Source organism: Passer domesticus, chromosome 14 (genome assembly GCF_036417665.1).
Source record: "Passer domesticus isolate bPasDom1 chromosome 14, bPasDom1.hap1, whole genome shotgun sequence".
Taxonomy (NCBI): Eukaryota; Metazoa; Chordata; class Aves; order Passeriformes; family Passeridae; genus Passer; species Passer domesticus.
Genome location: NC_087487.1, coordinates 6,661,459 through 6,679,321, shown reverse-complemented (window position 1 = coordinate 6,679,321; position 17,863 = coordinate 6,661,459). Strand labels below are relative to the sequence as shown.

At 40.7% G+C, this 17,863-nt stretch overlaps 1 protein-coding gene and 1 long non-coding RNA gene across 3 annotated transcripts in view; both read right to left on the bottom strand.

The window, feature by feature from the left end:
- Window positions 1-16,531, bottom strand: part of ADAM10 (ADAM metallopeptidase domain 10) — a 40,625-nt gene extending 24,094 nt beyond the window's left edge. The window contains exons 1-2 of one of the 2 annotated variants that reach the window (XM_064389215.1): window positions 16,229-16,531; window positions 7,883-8,033 (exon numbers count right to left, since the gene is read on the bottom strand). In XM_064389215.1, coding sequence (XP_064245285.1) covers window positions 7,883-8,033; window positions 16,229-16,283 — 206 coding nt within the window. In that variant the 5' untranslated portion in view covers window positions 16,284-16,531. Of the gene's footprint in view, window positions 1-7,882; window positions 8,034-12,202; window positions 12,315-16,228 lie in introns of those variants that run through there. The other variant, XM_064389216.1, reaches the window with a different exon arrangement.
- On the bottom strand, window positions 12,628-15,937 carry LOC135280879 (uncharacterized). Its single transcript, XR_010347687.1, has 2 exons — window positions 14,847-15,937; window positions 12,628-14,575 (listed from the first exon to the last, which is right to left on the bottom strand). It is a non-coding gene; the product is annotated as an uncharacterized LOC135280879 (long non-coding RNA).
- Window positions 16,532-17,863: the final 1,332 nt, after the last annotated feature.

Below are 17,863 nucleotides of genomic sequence, written 5' to 3'. Positions count from 1 at the left end.
ATAATTTATTATTCCATTTCTTTTTAATATGAGTTACCTTCTAAGATCAGTGATTTCACCACAATGCAATGTCCAGTATATTGGATAACTGGTACCAAGGCTGCAGACTTGCACACAACTGGCAGAAAAAGCTGTTACCTGGCATAAAAAAGGACACTTGGTGCTTTCCCTTTTCTGCCTTTCCTCAGTCAAATTGCTGTAACTGGTGACAGGCCCACAGAACCATTAAGTGACCAGAGGAAGTTGTTGAGAAAAGAGAAAGGGAAAAAACAAGTTGGAGGAGTTACTCCACAGCTGAAAGAAGTGGCTGGGGAAAGGAAATTGAAGGGGATGAGTTGGCAGCAGTATGTAACATGACTTCAGTAGAACAGTGTCACTATAGGAGAGGAAAAAACACGACATGAACACGTTGTTGTTCTCAAGGTAAAAAGGGAAATTTCTTTTTTGATTTTAACATTTGTAGATTTTTAAAGGTGACAGTGGATTGGAGGTCGAAAGTGCCACCTCTCCAATGACAAATCAACAGTCTATCAAATTTCTCCTCTTCTATAAAAGAATGCAAAACAATAAGTTATTTACAGAAAGTGTGTGAGAAAGTTTGCTACAAGAATGTAAACAGCAGAAGGCTTAGAAAATCTTAAAAAATCAGGGCAACAGGACAGTCCATTTTTAGGCTCACAGTCCTTTCTTCCCAGCAGGAACCAGAAAAATCCTTGCAGCCATGGCTCTATCACCCTCCTCACAAGTCAGCATCTAGAAAATACTGTTCTGCTTGAGGTGCAAGTGTTTTATCCTTACTTTTCCTACCTAAGAACCCAAAGACTCTCTTCTTGGAAAAATGGAAGGGGGAAGCCTATAAATGGACAGGGCCAATAACTTGAGCTCTTCATTCTAACTGCTTTCATGAGGCATCCCATAACCCACTCAGTTCCCACAAGACTGCCGGACTCATTCCAGCTCTGAGCTATGGTAAACAGAAGGCAGCTTAACAACCTAATACTGGATTTATACTACCCACAATTCTACAGAACCATCACACTTGAAGATTTTTTTTCATTGTTTTCACTTACAATTAAACCCACACAACATACTTTATCACTTAATTGATAATTCCCACAGTCCTGCTAGTTACACTAAAGAAAACTTATCTTTGAAGCAGCACATGATAGGGTCTCCAGGTTTATCACTCTTTCTTTGATCCACCTAGATGCACACAGAATCATCCCCTAGTAAGTGTTTATGTAAATCCCAATCTCTACAGTATTGCAACACTCAGCCATCCCAGCTAGAACACTTGCAACTTATGTTTGTTTTCCATTAGCACCTCTAGGATGGCACTTGTGGTTATTCAGATATCTTTCCCGACCTTCAGAAGTCAAACTTGCTAAACTTGGTATTCTAGAACGCTACAGTGAGGATGCAGCCTTCACTCCAAAGCATTTCCCACTGATTACTCCTGATATGCATAGCTGCAAACACCAGCTAGCTCAGATAACAGAAACCATCCAAGCAGGATTACAAGAAGCTATGTTGGCTAATTTACACTCTGAGAAAGTATCTCTCTGTCCTGAAGAGGACAGTGTACAAACTTTAAAGGCAGAACAGCCTTTACCCAAGGTTGACTTTTTTTCTGCCCTTTCAGTAAAACTTCTTTGGGAAGTTCAGTACAAAATTGACTTCCTGGTTTCCTGTTTAGTGAAAATAACCGTCTCATTTGTATTTACATGAAGTTGACTATTTATATGCAATGCCACGTTCTAACAAAAATAAGATACCAAAAATCAGAAAACAGGTAAATATGTACAGAATACAAGCACAAGCAAAGTTACTACCTGAATGCAAGCTATGGAAGTAGTTAGGAAAGAAGCTTTCTTAGTTAAACAAGGACACAGAAGATAAATCCACTAGCTGATAATATGAGCACGTAGCTTAGGTACATTCATTTAAACATACATTTTAAGAACATGACTTTCTCAGAGCATGGCTGTGTCTCCTTAAGTCTGCTGGCCAGGGAGTAGAGCTGTAAACCATTAATACCAATTTAAGCAGTACAGTGGAAATGCCACACCTCAGTGGGCTGCCCAACCAGTCCAACACCATTGTACCACGTGTACAAACCCAAGTCAATCATCCAATGCCTTTTTTTCCTGAGGGCTACACATAATCCAGCTCTCTGTATTTAAACTCATAAAATGCAAGACATTTAACCCACAGATTCAGCCTCCAGATGTTTTTTACTTCATTTCAGCTAAAAAATGTGTAAGAACCTAGGACCCTGCTTCCCAATTCTGTGCAAAATAAAATTGCTTTACCTACAAGCACCAGCATAGGGTTGGGTTTTGGGTTTGTTTTTTTTTTTGACAAAACAGCTGTAGGAAGTGATACCTGACTCACAGGTGTCTTGTGTGACAAGTTATCTGTCAAGGTATATAACTTAAAAGGTCCAGTTGATAGGCAGTGATTGAAGAATTGCCACAGAGCAGTGAATATTACTAAAAAGACTACAGTAAGAACTAAAGACATCACATTTTTTTCCTTTTCAAATTCAGGACAGCCTAAAATGAGTTGCAGTAAGTGAATCTTGTAAAAAAATCACTTAGTAAAATTAATAAAAATAATTCTCCTAAGTCTCACAAAGCAAACCAGTAGGTTCTATTTGATGATGGCTAAGCCAATCTACTTTAGAAGTTGAGCTGTTTAGGGGTGTGTTTAAGTGCACATGGAATTGAAAGAGACACAATATACACTTTCAGATTAGTCCAGTAATACTGAATTTGCTTTTTGTTCTGACAGGCTCATAGAACATAGAAGGCAGACCCATTTCATTAATTGAGCACTGTGCTGTATGGACAATTTAAAAAGTACTTAAATTAAAAGCCATAAAAAGAACATTAGCGTAATAAAACCCTTAAGTTGACAATATAAAGTCCTCTTCAATGCAAGCTCAGTTACTTCAGTCCATCTCAGCATGGCAGCATGCTCAGAACACCACTTCTAAAATTCAGCTTATTAAGTATTTCTCTGCAGGTATCCTCCTTTGTTTTCATAACCCACTCAAATATGGCAAACAATGATGTTCAAACACATTTCCCAGCTCTGAGTAATGAGAGCAATAGGAAGGATTACAGATTACTACAGAATCAAGAATTAACCCCCCCCAAACTTAATTAAGAACTGAAATTTTGTGGTCCACGGTTTTCCTGTAAGGACCATGTACAGACCATACGATCCTACAAACATGTCTGAACAACTTACAATATTTCTCAAAAAACAGAGTTTTAGGTAAAATCTACAGAAAAAATATAGCTAAGCTGTAAAACATCTTAAAGAAATTATTGACATATCCTTCATTTAATAATAAGCAGGTGTTATCATGTGTTCAAGTACCACTTGAAAATTCAACTGTTCACTCAAGTTGTGTGGGCACCTTTCCCAAGCAAGAGTCATCAACTACTCTAGGGGTGCTGAAAGAGGGTGTGGATGGACAATTAACAGGATCAAGCAAAGAAATAGAAAGCATAAGTTATTAGTAATGTATTAAATAAAAATATGACTGAAAATAGAGTTAAACAATCCACAGACAAAATTTTTCCCTTCTGAATGCATTAGCATCTCAGGAATTCCCAGTTCTGTCACTAGGTAAAGCAGTACAGTTAGAATATCAGACATCATCCAAGTTTTTTAAGCTCTGTCCTCAGAATCACTATGAAGTATTCTGCATATTTCTGACATTCTACAGTGGATAGGAATTCAGACCAAGATATTCTATGATTAATATATTGCAAATATTTCTACTGAAAAAGGGAAGAAAACTTTCCAGTTTCTCAGTAAATGAACAAGTGCAAGTGCACATGTTGTGATCAGGTGAAAACCGTATAAAATCCAATGTCAGTTTGAGTGATGTCCCAGCTTCCTTTCTGAAACCACTGACATTACCTTGACATGCAAAAGGAAGTTACTCTATTTAAAATGCTTCACTGTATCTCAAGCCAGTGCCAAAGGCATTGTTCTTCTTTGAATCAATCCATGTATTTTGGGGAGTCTGTGTTGTATTTTGGCTTTTTTGGGGAAGGGCTGTGGGGTGGGTTCAAAAACTCTTTTATATTAACCAAGTTCCTGGTATTAATACTGTGCATTCATTAACTTTATGTGAGTCTTCCCTGGACTCAAAGGGCACCTTAAATTAAATCACACTAGAACACTCAATATGAACTGGCAGGTGCAAGAGCTGTGATACACAACCAGGATCGTTTCAAACCTTCATATTCCATCCAAGTTGAAGCATTACAGAAATAAGCACATTTTACACCACTGGGGAAGCAATAATGCTGATTAATCTCATACACGGTTTATTATTAAAAAGAATTAATAAGGATTTGTAGCTCAGTTTCAGCAATTTTAATTGTCCTACTAAGTCAGTATTTCAGCATTGAACAGTGTGGCTGGTTCAGGCTAGTTCACTGCATTTACCATAAGAAGTTGTATTTTATATTACCAAACAAAGATTTTGAAAAATTTCTATTCTGAGCAGTATATTGTGTGGCATCCAACTTTCAGATGAAAGTTAAACAGAGAAAGTTTCTCAGTGATGGCACATTATACATTCATTTGTAGAATTACTAAATCTGGTATGAAAAAGGTAGCTTTGGGTTTAATTCCATCATTTCAGTATATATTTAATTCTTTAACTATTAGCCCATAGTTAAATGGTCCCTTTAATTTGGTATAAATATGTAATTTTTAAATGGTGTTTTTATTTTTTCCTTTTTCAACAGAAGGCTACTATGAGATATAGTTCTTAAATCTAAACAGCCCACAGAAAAGAACAGATGCTACTTACACAATCCTAAAATACTGGTAGCTGCCAGCCATTTTCTGGACAATGAAACTCTAAGTCTGAAGAATGCTTATCTGGCATGTCAGCACTGCCACTGAAAAGGCTGGTACTGCATCCTCCCTCTCACCACTGCTGCTTAGCTCTGCACTCCTTCTCCTTAAAGCAAACTTGCCTCTACACTGAACAGAGGAACCAATTAACCTCAGTGAAAAATAAGCAGCCAAATCACTTTCCCATCTTGACTGGCCACGTGAGCAGCGGGTGCTTCCTTTGGCACACACCAAAAGATGAAGTTTAAAAGTTCCAAGTGGTCACAGAGACACAGCCTGAGAACCACTGTGGCCCAGCTTCACTTACTGCTGCCAGCAGAGAACAGCAGTAAATATTAGGACTGCTTTTCCATTGTTTCCTGGCTACAAAACACAGCCATTTCATCAGAATCCAAATCAAAATACAAGCCTGTCACTTCAGTCCTCATACATGGCAGCTGTTTACTGTATTTATTAAGTTAAGGGGATGCAATTTGGACAGCTGCGTGCCAATAAACCACTACACCTGGACAAACCCTAATGGACCATTTGGCAAAAGCCATGCAAAAAAGATCAGGTATAAGTTTTCAGAACCTCAATTCTCATGTTGACTGCATGCCTTTAAGTTTCACCATCTGTTTTTAAATGCCACAGCACTTTAAAAGTCCACGGCCTATATCTACATCTTTCAAGTGTTCTGCAAAAGCTTTATTTCCTACCTTCACACAAAGTAACTCCAATGCTTGATAGAAAGGTTTTGATTTTGTCCTTCTCAGTGATGACATAAATCACTTAGTTATTTACAATAAACCAGCTGCAACTGCAAAAAGCCAATCCTATTTATACAGCTTCTCAAACTGCTACACACCTTCAAAGCAAATAAGCACACTCTGTGAAGTAAAACCAATTCACTTGATCCTTCCTAATTCATATTTAAAGCAAAATGAAAATATTTTGCAAGAACACAACCAAATTGATAAACAGGAACTTTAGACTAAATTTACATCCTGTCAACTACCCTCTCTTTGGCAGGAAGTGTTAGATGTGCCACAGGAAACTACCCAACTCCTAGATTATGGACTGGTTTGACCTTACAGTCAGTTTCCAATCAGCCTCCTCAGTTAATGATGCATTTGTGCCTCAAAGCAAAGGGATTTATGATCAATTCCACATATAAACAACAACATTTTTCTTCATTAGTAAAGATAGCTGTTACCAAAATATTTATAAACCTGATTGACTAAAGTGCGGTCTTCCTCTGTAAAGTAAGAGAGTAAATTTCTTTTAGACATTATCCTGGGTGCAACTACCATTTTTACAGGATAAGGATTTCCAACCCACCCTCTCACCACAAAGAGAACTCACAGACTAAGCTAGCAGCTCTATCTTACAGAGTATTATTATGGGATGTTTACCAATGACAAGATGAACCTGCTCAAGTGGACTGAAACGTGGCCTGGTCCCAGCAAGAGTGGTTTCATCCTTCTTCTATCACCCCTTCAAGTCACACTGATTTTTTTTTCCAAATAATTTTTAGATAGATTCATCCCCAGATGCTATTCCTTGCATGGCTTTAACACTAGCAGTGTTAGCACAAGGATGATGCTGGGAATGTGGCTGGGCCTGTTTCTCTCTGCAGCAGTGCACACTTCAGTGAGCTTAAATTATCCACCAGCCTGCAGCTTAGAAGTGGCAGCATTAAGCTCAAACTGAACTTCACTGTCTTGCAACCTTGCTGGAGATTTAAAAGTAGAAAGGTTTGCACTGTGGGGAGCCTCTGGAGCATTCTACTCTGCAGTCTTGTTTATTAGAACAATTTAAAAGGGAAAACTAGAGACTGACAGTGAAGCTACAGCACAAGACAGCAGCACTATGACTCTCTTTAACCAATAAAATTCCTTGGACTAAAAATCACACTTGAAAACATGGTTTTAAGGACAAGACTTCAAATTCAGGATTTGAGTTGTAGTTCTACAGCATTTAGAAATACAATCCTAATGCTGACCTTCCAGCAGCATGCACTGAAATTCAGTCATTACAGCAGAAACCTCCAGGAACACTTCATTCCCCGAAGAAATGACAAGCTGGCACAAAACCAAAACGCTTACTCAAAAAAAAAATCCCAAACAGATTTCGGAGACCCAGGTTTTTTATTTTCTCTGTTTAACTTCTTGTGTTTCAACATATGGCTAACAATTATTTATCAAGTTCTAAATACTTAAATTGTAACTGAAATAACAAGAAAAAGAAAGGCATCACAAATTCCTGAAATATATTAAGAGTGGTGCTGCAAAGGAGGGAGTCATAGAAACTACGATACAGACACAAATACTATCATTTTCTTCCTGTTATCCTGGGTTATACAGAAAACAGGCAATTCCAAATTGCAATGAGATCTTCTTAAGTGAAAACCTAGAAATTATATTTCAGTTGGTCACATTGAACATCTAACCTCATACTGGATCTTACATGTTACATACAAGGCAAAGCGTGTCTTGTAACAATAACCATCTTTCCCCATGTCAAATAATTTCTAAATTTTGCAATAGCACAAAAAATCAGATGACATCAGTACACATAAAACACAACATTTTTGGCCTATTTTGCAGCTTCAAATACAATTTCAAATATTACTGTCCTCAATTAAATTTTCTCAGGCAGTTTGGCACAATTCTTGGGAAAAAAAAAAACATTAAGAAAAAACCAATTGTATAAGAAACACAAAACTGCATTATAAACTCAGAATCAACTACCATTCTGTTCCAAGTATGATTCCATTATTTAAGCTTCAGAGTGTATTGTTAAGATCAGATGTTTGAAGAAGTGCTTGTAAGTAACAACTTCATACCTAAACTGGACATGAGAGAAAATACTTCATAGAAACTGCAAACAGTGCAATGTAGTGTATTCTAGCCAATGTTATTCTGGTGGCTGTATTTCATCCTTTCCATTTCACTACAATTAAAACACATGAATAAAATATTTAAAGCAAGCACCTTTTTAAAACATCACTGACCTTCCATGAGCATGGAAATCCAGGCGCAAGAACTGCTCTTCGTGTGACACTGCTCTTTTGGCACGCTGGTGTTTTTGGTGTAACAAATCCACGTCGTAGGACAGTCCTTCATAGTGTCTGATGTACTTATTTAGAGGATTTCCATACTGACCTGAAAAACAGAGACAAGCAAGGTTATAACCATACTACCAGGCATGGCAGACCTGTGGTGCAAAGCAGTTGGTAACAAGGACCCAAATTCCACATTATATTAATTTTAACTTCTTTTTCTCCTTTTTACAGATCAGAGTCATTCTACTCTAGTCCCACAGACAGGACACAAAATCTGCAGCTACAAGTGCATCAGATGGGCCTTGGAAAGCATCTTCCACTTGAATTTCAATCAGAACAAGTATAGTTCATTTACTGCAAAACTACCCCACAATGCAAACGACATCACTGTCAACAGGAATGCCTGAGAGGTGTTTTAGAAAAGCACTCCTGATTCAAAATAAGAAGTACAACAGCTGAGTAACTCTCTTCAGGTTCCCTGAAATTGTGCTTCCAACTTCACTCTGCAGTCATGACACCACACTTTCTGCTCAAAATGTTTGTATTCTACATGTGAAATATCCAGGGAAATTAAGAGCAAATCATGACACCTAGCAACACATTTTGTATCACATGGAATGCTCTACCACATGGAAAAGTTTTATTAAAATGTATCTCCAGAGATGTAGATTCAGTTCAGTCTATTTTGTACAATTCCTTCTAGGGTAATATTTATGACTTATGTTAATATGAGATCATGGCAGAAATGGCAAAGATTTTTACCCTGCTATCCTGATGGAAGAGAGACAGTAATTACTAAAAGAACCCCAAAAAACAACTTGTGGAGAAAACCAGAAGAACTCTGAATGCAAGAACTCTCTATGCAAGAAGAAACAATACTATCTCATAATCAATTTAACTTAAAACCAACATAAATGTTAGTTCTGAGGCACTATGCTATTTTTCTTCAGATACCTAAAAAGATGACCAAGTAAATAAATACTTTCAAATGCATTGCTTGCATTCAGCAGCCATGTGCACAAGATGATATTGCTGTATCTGTTTAAAATTCAATTAATGCTATCCTGCAGAGAAATCACATTCAAATTTTCTCATAGTACTGTAGGCTTCTGCAAATGTTGACAATTCATTGCTAACTGCAAATACAGTCCAATAACAAAACTTCATTCTAATTTCCTCTCACTCAAAATACATGCCCATTCTCTCTCAGCTTTGCAGAAAGGAAAGCGTCTTAGGCATCTTAAAATGTTTAAAATGTGTGGTTCAAGAAAGTCTACATTAAATCTAATCCCAGTAAGACACAGGAGGAGAATCACAAAGTTTCAGTAAGTAGCAGGAATTTTGAGGATGCAGAATGTTGTCTGTGTCTGTTGTTTCTCTCATCACTTCCAACATAATCTCTCCAAAATGAACCATAACACCTCCTATAACCCAAGAACTTCTATAAACCAAACTGGCTTGAGATCATTCACAATATACATGTGCCTGACTACAGATACATGCTTTCCAGTTCCAGGTGTATGACCCAGAAGTGTCAACATTTAAGACAAGCTTCAAAATTAATTGATATAGGCTAAAACTTAAAAGTTTTAATTGTTAAGTGAACCTGAATCTAGAACATTATACTAAAAACTCACTTTAAGAACTTGATCAAACTTGGAGAGTAAGTACACTGCAGAATGTGTAAACTTCTGTGCTTCAGAATCATCCTTAAACTTTCTGTGGTAGGAAGCTTGTAATAATGCACTCCTTAAATTGTTACAGACCATTTTTCTTCTCAGTACTGCAAGATACACTTTGAACAGCTTCAGGCACCCAGAAAAAAAATTTTGAAGTGTGACAACTTACTGAAGACCCAATGACACTTGGCACTCGATCCAGGTCTCATGACCACGTGAAAAGATGAGAGACAGCATTTAACTGAGTCACAAAGAATAGTTTTTAAGTGCTAACTACTGTGACAAGACAGCAAAAGACTACTGACATTGGAAGTTTTATAACTGTTCTCCCTGCTATGGAAAAGCAGAGGGTTTTAAGCAAAGATATTTCTTCTTAACAACGGCAACAAAAAATTAATACACTTGATATGATCACACAGGGTAACAACACTTTCTTTTCCCTTTCTCCAAAACTTCAAGAACTCCTTATGTTTTAAGTACTCTCATAGCAAACACTTAACACAAACACTCCTGCTGCTCTCTTCTTGCTTAAGCAGAGCAGCTGCACACCACCTAGAGCATTATGGCTTCTCCAAAAAGGGATTTAATGCTTCAAAATTAACAGTTTCACTTCCAGAAACCTCTAACATCAACATTGCTACAGTATTCAAAGTCTGCAACTGATCACACTCTCCTTGTAATCAAACTAGCTATCTATCAAAGGGATTAACTTCTTTACAAAGGTAGTTTAATAAGTAGCTCAGCTTTGGTAACACAAGAATCTGTGGAGGATTCTGAGGCAAAAGTTCATTAAACTGAGGTACATGAGGCAGGTAGAACTCCTGGCTCCAGTTTCTGCAATTAAAAGAGTGCACCAAAAAGGAAGAAATCTTTCACAGAATCTGGAAGTGGCACACCACAAGAAATCATTATGATAGCACATACCAGATCCAAACCTCTGTTACAAACTACTGCTGTTATTTTCTGTAAATGAAAAACTAGGGGTTTGGGTTTTTTTAACAAAGATTGCATGACAAAGATCTTTTCAATTAAGGATACAGTCAAGAAGCCCTCAGTAAGAAACACTGAACCATGAACACCTAAATGTAGTTTATGGGAACAACTTCACAAATTCCATGTGTCATGTTGCCATCAACAAAACAAAACAGTGTGATGCCTTCCAGGCAATCTGGTGGAATAAAACAACATTACACTTCACCTAAACACTAAGCTAGGAGACAGAAACCCTTTAGGATACAGACATCAAAGACTGACAAGGAGATGGCTTTTGAACTTGACAGTATAGTCTTCCGAAGACTTGCTAAACTAGATGTGGCATTTCCTGTGACAAATTCCCTGCAGGAATGAAGCTTTACTCTCACGAGCTTAGAACCAAACACCAGGAAGGACTTAAAACAGAATCCAGCAGAGCATTTAGGCAAATGGCTCAGTGCGCCAGTCCCTGTGAAAGATGTTTTGTGTGTGAGGATATACAACTCTGCAGGATCCCTAGAGAGCTGTGAAGTATCTACAGTTGTTGTTGTTGTGAACAAACAAATCCCACTGGACAGGTATGGAGTCTGAGGCATGTACTCTCACCTTCTAACCAGCCTTGTGCAAAGGCTAAATTGGATCATCCGTGTGATTTTAGCTGTAAGCTGCCTGGCACAAGGTGAGCAAACACATGTAACAGTTGTCTGGTGGGATGTGCTAAATGATTCCCTGGTCAGTTATCTCCCCAGAGAAATCCATGAAGAGCTTCTCCCGCAGACAAACCCCCCCAGTCTGCAGGAGAGAAGCAGCACCTGCAGCAGATGACAGCAGCAAGGGAACACTTCAGCCACCTGGACATACACAAGTCCACAGGATGGGGTGGGATGCATCCAGGAGTGCTGAGGGGGCTGGCTGACACCACTTCAAGGCTTCCATCATCTTTCTAAAAAATTACTGTTCTAGAGGGGAGCTCCTGACAAACGTCATCCCCATCTTCAAGGAGGAGGGCCTGGAGAATTACAGGCTGATCAGACTTATCTCAGTGTCTGTGAGGATTCTGGAGGACATTTTTATGGAAGCTAGCTCCATGCACAACTAGTAATAAACAGTACTGAAAGTTTACCCATGTAAATATAAATATCTATTAATTTTATACACATCATTATAAAACAGAATAACATTTAACTTCCTATAAGAGGATAAATCAAGCATGCACTCTTCTAAAAGATGAAGTTTGCATTAAACCACTCAGATTAAGACTTGCATGACAAATGCAAATAGCTCAAGCACAACTCAAGTTTGTTAGTGAGGTGGAAAAAAGCACAGAATACAACTTGACAGAGTATCAGAAATTGTTCAGAAGCCAAGCTAACTCACCAGACAAGTCTTATTACTGCAAGCATCATCAGTAATTTGCAGATTTTAAAATGCCAGCATGCGATAAACATCTTGTAGAGAATTATTATTATAATTTGAATTAAGATAATCAAAGCAACTTTTGCTTCAAGTTATTTTCAACATAGAGTTTATCTATCTTACAAAAAAGCTCTATTTACGTGGGACATTAAAGAATGTACACTGTATTCAGATTTATCAAGGCAGAAATTCTAGCATATACCTCCTGACTTGGACTCCTCCGAAGAATTTATTCAGGCTGTTGTTTCAAAACTGCCAGCAGAAGGGCAGGCCCTGCTGCCCGTTTACATCTACTCTGTTTCCATTCTTCCCTTGCACTGGCACTAGATTCTGCTGAAAAAAAAAATATTCTCTCTCTTCTGGTCAAGTGAGTTTTTGGTGAAAGAAAAACATGTAATCAAGAAGTCAAGTCAGGATCATTTCCCTTCACTGAGGCCTCCATTTAGGGCACGATCAGACAGTATGGCAACACCAGGGCAAGCAGATGTCTGCTTTTATTGACCCTCTTCCCCTCCACCCTGTGAAAGTCCCAGTTCTTCTTCCCCATCAGGCCTGGGTGTGCTCAATAAAGCAACTCTAGATACACATCTGATTAATTTTTTTTTTTATCCTTACAGTGCTGATTAATGGATTGACTTCTCACGCCAGGAGGAGAGGTGGGAGTGCATGGCCAGGGCAGGACCACCAGACAGCAGAACTCAGCACAGCAGCTCTGCCATACTGCAAAACCAAAACTTTGGATCTTTTAGAAGTATAAACAAACTGCAGTCTGAGGCTTTTGGGCAACAGTATTTCAAAGCAATAACCTAAACACCTGATTTTATTTATTTTTAATTACCATAGGCATTTCTGAAACAACCATCTGACAGCTGTCTTGACTAGGCACTGTCTCAGCCATAATGTTTTTATTTTAAACTCCAAATAAATGCTGGAGGCTGAATGCTGCCATATTTATGAAGGCTACTGTTCTTCCCAATTTATAATAAGAACACAACTAAATCACTCAGATGCTGATAGCTCATAAATGCCTTCCCACAACTCCCCCATGTGTCCAGAAAAAAAGCAGAATTTCTCCTATGCTCACCGGGAGCAGTTCAATATCCAGCAGCACAAGACACTAAGATACAACTTGGAAGTCCTAGCAACATAAAAAGAGCATGTTGCACCAGTGACAAGAAACTATTTATCACAGATTTGCAATGATTTTCAGCATTTCACCAGCCTAGCCAAGGCATGGTCACTCTTGTTAAATCCAAGCCTGTCAGAAACCTCAACAGTTCTCCTTTGTGTTTGCTATTGCTCTTTCCCTTTTTTTTTTAATGACCCTTAGGTAGAAGGAGAGGTTAAATTAGTTATTTCCACTCCTCTACGAACATCATTATGTATGGATAATTAAGTACTGATTAATATACCTGCATGCATCTTCATCACATGCAACAAAGCATGCTGCAAAAAGCTGCCAATCATATTACCCAACTTAAGCACCACTTCACACACATCAAAATTCATAACAGCACCAGTGAGTGAAGAGATGCCTTAAGCCAGGAGTGTTGGGAAAATGCTGAGATTCACTTCCAAAAAAAGAATTCTTAAAAAGTCAAGGTACATATACCCTATCTCAAATAGACACCATATACCAGAAATGAAATTTTAGCTTTCCCTAATTATTAACAGAAAGAAAACAAAATAAATGGTGTGACTTTTCCTTCTTATACTATTTGAACAGTATTCTAACTGACCTGCTGGACCACTGGTTTTATGAAGGTGATATTTATGCAGTGCAAGCAAAGGAAGCAGAAGAAAACACTACAAGTGATCTAATACCAGAACATCATGAAGAATGTTTCTGGGCCTATTGGGCCAAACTTCTGATAACGTGTCTGCTTTAACCACACTGGCATAACCTACCAAAAGCTGTGAAGCAGCCCGACAGACTCTGAAGAACATTTCACAGTGCAGCAGCACTACTGATTGCTTTTGATTGCATTTCCTTCACATAATTTTAAGAACAATATAAACAACAACTGAAAATAATTTTTTAAGAAAACTAAAAGATTTTACTAAACCTGCTCAAATAAACCATACAAATTATGCTGCACCACTTTTCAGAAGTTGATTTTATGATTCATACTTAGCTGTGAGCTAACGTTACAGTTGGTTCTGTTAATCTATACCTTTATATCTAAAGAGTATTACAATAGAATATGTGGAGTGCCTGCACAGTACAGACACAAGGCCTTGTTTAATTCTGAAAGAGTTCAAACTCATGTATCCCATAAAAATACTCCAATCTTACACCAAACATACAAAACCCTAATTATCCTTACAGTGCTGATTAATGAAATTTCCAAAATTATTACTATTTAATACCTGTGTGGGTTAAAACCAGAGAACTTTACATATAAATGCAACTTAGCTTCAAGATCTGTGTAAGATTAATGAGACCAGATGCACTGCACATAAATGAAATGTAAATTGTTGGGTTCTTTTCAGTCCTTTCCAGTTTGCACTGCTCTCACAGTAACTTCTTTAAGAATCATGAACCTGCCCTTTCCACACAGATATTAATGCCGGCCTAGAAGGAAAAATACACAAATGAAGAACTCTATTTTTCAATAAATAAAAATATTGGCAGTATATAAAAACTCTAGAAATGTGAACACAGGTAAAACAGACCTTCTTTAAAGTTAAAAGTCTATTTTTCATTTAACACAGAACTATGGCAAATCTTTCATAATTACATTCAGACTTTTACCAAAAATGTCCTACTGGATATTTTAGAGATGTGTATTGGCATTATCACTATATTTCTATCCAGCATTATTAATCTTTCTTTAAAGATTTACCTGCACTGCTACACACCAAAGACATGCACTTCTACCAGCTGATAGTGAGGTGTGCTTCCTGGTGCCTAGAAATGTTGAAGGTGCCCATTTTTCTCTCAAAAAAAAAAAAATTAACAGGAATTTCTGAAATACAATGCCTGAACTTTCTTTTATACATCTAGAGGACTACACCTCACATTTTTACTACGATTTTTAAGGCACAACTGCTTGCCTGGAATTAAACAGTGAAAACAACCCTCACAACTGGTTAATTAATTATTTTGAGATAGTTCTGTGCCAGCACCATTTAGTTCAGAAAACAAAGACGCCTTGAAAGCATGCCAACAATTAAGTCTGAAATATCTCGGTACCTTACAAGAATTTACGAAGAAAAACCTAAATTCTTTGGTGCATCCCACTCCTAACCATATAAACAACAGGATGGCTTCTGACCATGCAAACCACCCTGCTTTTTTTCCTCACGGCTTAGCCACAAGTACAACCTACCGAAGTTTCCCATAGTTTGATGTTACTTTTTGACAATGTGTGGCAGACCAGCATTTAGCGCTCGCTTCTTTGTTAATAAACCTACATATTGATGCACACAAAGGCAGAGCCCAGATAAATCAGAGAGGTGCCAAATGAAACAGAGGAAACAAGTCTTTATCAGTTGTTCCACCCACAGTTCTCTAGAAACACCCTCCCAAGTCCACCCTTCCCGAAACTCTTTCTCTGTACAAAGTCGAAACTATTTTCCCTGCCATGATCTGATCCATTAAGCGTTACCAGGCGCAGCGCAGAACCTGCCCAGTTCCTAACGCCGAGAAACAATTCCTAACGGAGCCGATACAGTTACACGTCCCCATAAACACAGGCGAGTTTGTGCCGGCCTGGGAGAGCCGAGACCCTCCTGGCAGGCACGGTCACACTTGGGGAAGAACCCGGGCTCCTCTTTTATTTCCTTAAGCTGAACTTTCCGCCTGCCCGTCCTTCCTGGTTTCGGGGAGCAGGGCAGGGAGCTGGGAAGCGGCCACCGGGACCGAGCGGGGAGTCCTGAGGGACGGAAGCGGAGCCGGGAGGGGAAAACAAACACAGCCGAGCGCGGAGAGAAGGACCCGAGGGCGAGGCGGAGCGGGGGACGACTGACCCGCTCCTCGGCGGGGAAAGTCCCGGGGCGCCAGGCCGGCCCCGGGCGGCGGGGAGAGGCCCGGGCGGGCTGGGGCGGCGGGCGGAACGGGAGCTCGGCCGGCGGCCCAGCCGCGGCCCTGGCGCCGGGGCGCCCCGGAGAGCGGGGCCCGCCGCCCCCGGCCCCGAGGGGGGAAGAGAGAGAGAGGGAAGAAAGAGGGCGAGCGGAAGGGAGACGGCCCCACACCAGGGCCCCGCGAGGCCGGGCGGCTCCTCACCTCCAGCGCCCGCCGCGCAGGAGCACAGCAGGATTATCGTCCCCGCCAGATCCATCTCCGCCGGGCGCAGGCCCCGCCGCCGCCGCCTACCCACGGCACATCCGCCCCAGACCGGCGCCGGGCGGGATGGGGAGGGGCGAGCTGGGCGCCTCCCTCCGCTTTGTCCCCCGCCGCTCCGGAGGACTGCTCCCGCCCGCGGAACGGCCGCGGATGGGCCGGGATCTACGGCTCTGCCGGCAGCGCTGCCCCGCCGCCCTCCGCTCCGCGCGCCGCCGCTCCCTCCGCCCGCGCGCGCGACAGACGCCGCCGGCGGGGCGGGGCCGCGGGACACGCCCAGAGCGCGCGGAACGCCCCGCCCCGCCCCGCAAGGGGGCGGGGCCCGGCGGAAGGGGCGGGTCCCCATGGGCACGCCCTGGGGCGGGGCCGAACGAGGGGCGGGGCCTCCCCGCCGCTTCCGGCGCGCCCGGGGCCGGCGCTGCGGAGCCTTCACCGCACGGACAGACCGCACGGACAGACCGCATGGACACACCGCCCGGGCACACCGTACAGACACCGCACGGGCGGCTGTGCCCTGTCCCGCGCCGCATACACGGCCGCCCCTTGCAGAGAACTAATTTACTTCTGGGGTTTTGCTCTGGTTTCCTTCATCCCCTTGCCAGACACGCATTTTTTCCTTGCACAAAGTAATTTACTTACTTTCAGAGTTTTATTTTAGGTCACCGACTTCTCCCGATGCTCTGCATGTTGTGAAGTTGTTGTAGTGTCCCCACTGAACAGGGATTTGTCATTCTGAGACTCTCTCTTCACAATTCAAGGGTACAGGAAAATCCTCCCACAGAAATACAAATGTGAGACATCTGAACAAAATGTTTCCTCTCTTGTTTGTCCTCATGCTGATTCTTCTATCAACTGTGCCATCTCAAAGATTTATTATTTATGTTAGAGTTTGTGCCAAGTTTCTCAGTTTACTGTCAGCCCTTTATATTTGTGCTTTTCCATTCCTATTGTCGTGTCAGAATAAAAAACAACTTCCATCTGTCACTGATACAGGTGAGAGAAGGTGTTATGGAAATGCACACAGAATGTAAAATTACAGTCAATGTACCTCAGGTAAGGCAGAAGAAGATGATGCAAGTGTTTACAGACTTCAAATTAGAGAGCTGCTGAGAATAAAATGAAAAGATAAATCCTTATGATCCCAAGACTACTTAAAATTTGTGATTAAAAGCTGAAGATTTCTGTAGGGAGAGGAGAGGTTCATTGGGGTAAAGCCTGAGTAATACACCCACATTAATTCTTACAGAATTGCAGGATGTTAAGGTGTTGGATCTTAAGGAGCATTTAGTTCCAGCCCCCTGCCATGGACAGAGACGCCTCCCACTAGACCAGGCTGCTCAAGACCTTATCCAGCCTGGAATGAACGCTTCCAGGGACGGGGCATCTGCAGCCTCTACGCAACCTGTGCCAGTGCCTCACCAGCCGCACAGTAAAGAACACTTTCCTAATACCTAACCTAAACTTCCTCACTTTCAATTAGCCTATACAACCAAATTGTTCAAGTTACCTGCTATACTCGCCACAGCCGTGTTTTTTACAGTACGCCTGTCTAAGAATCCGCGGGGAAAAGCGGCGAGC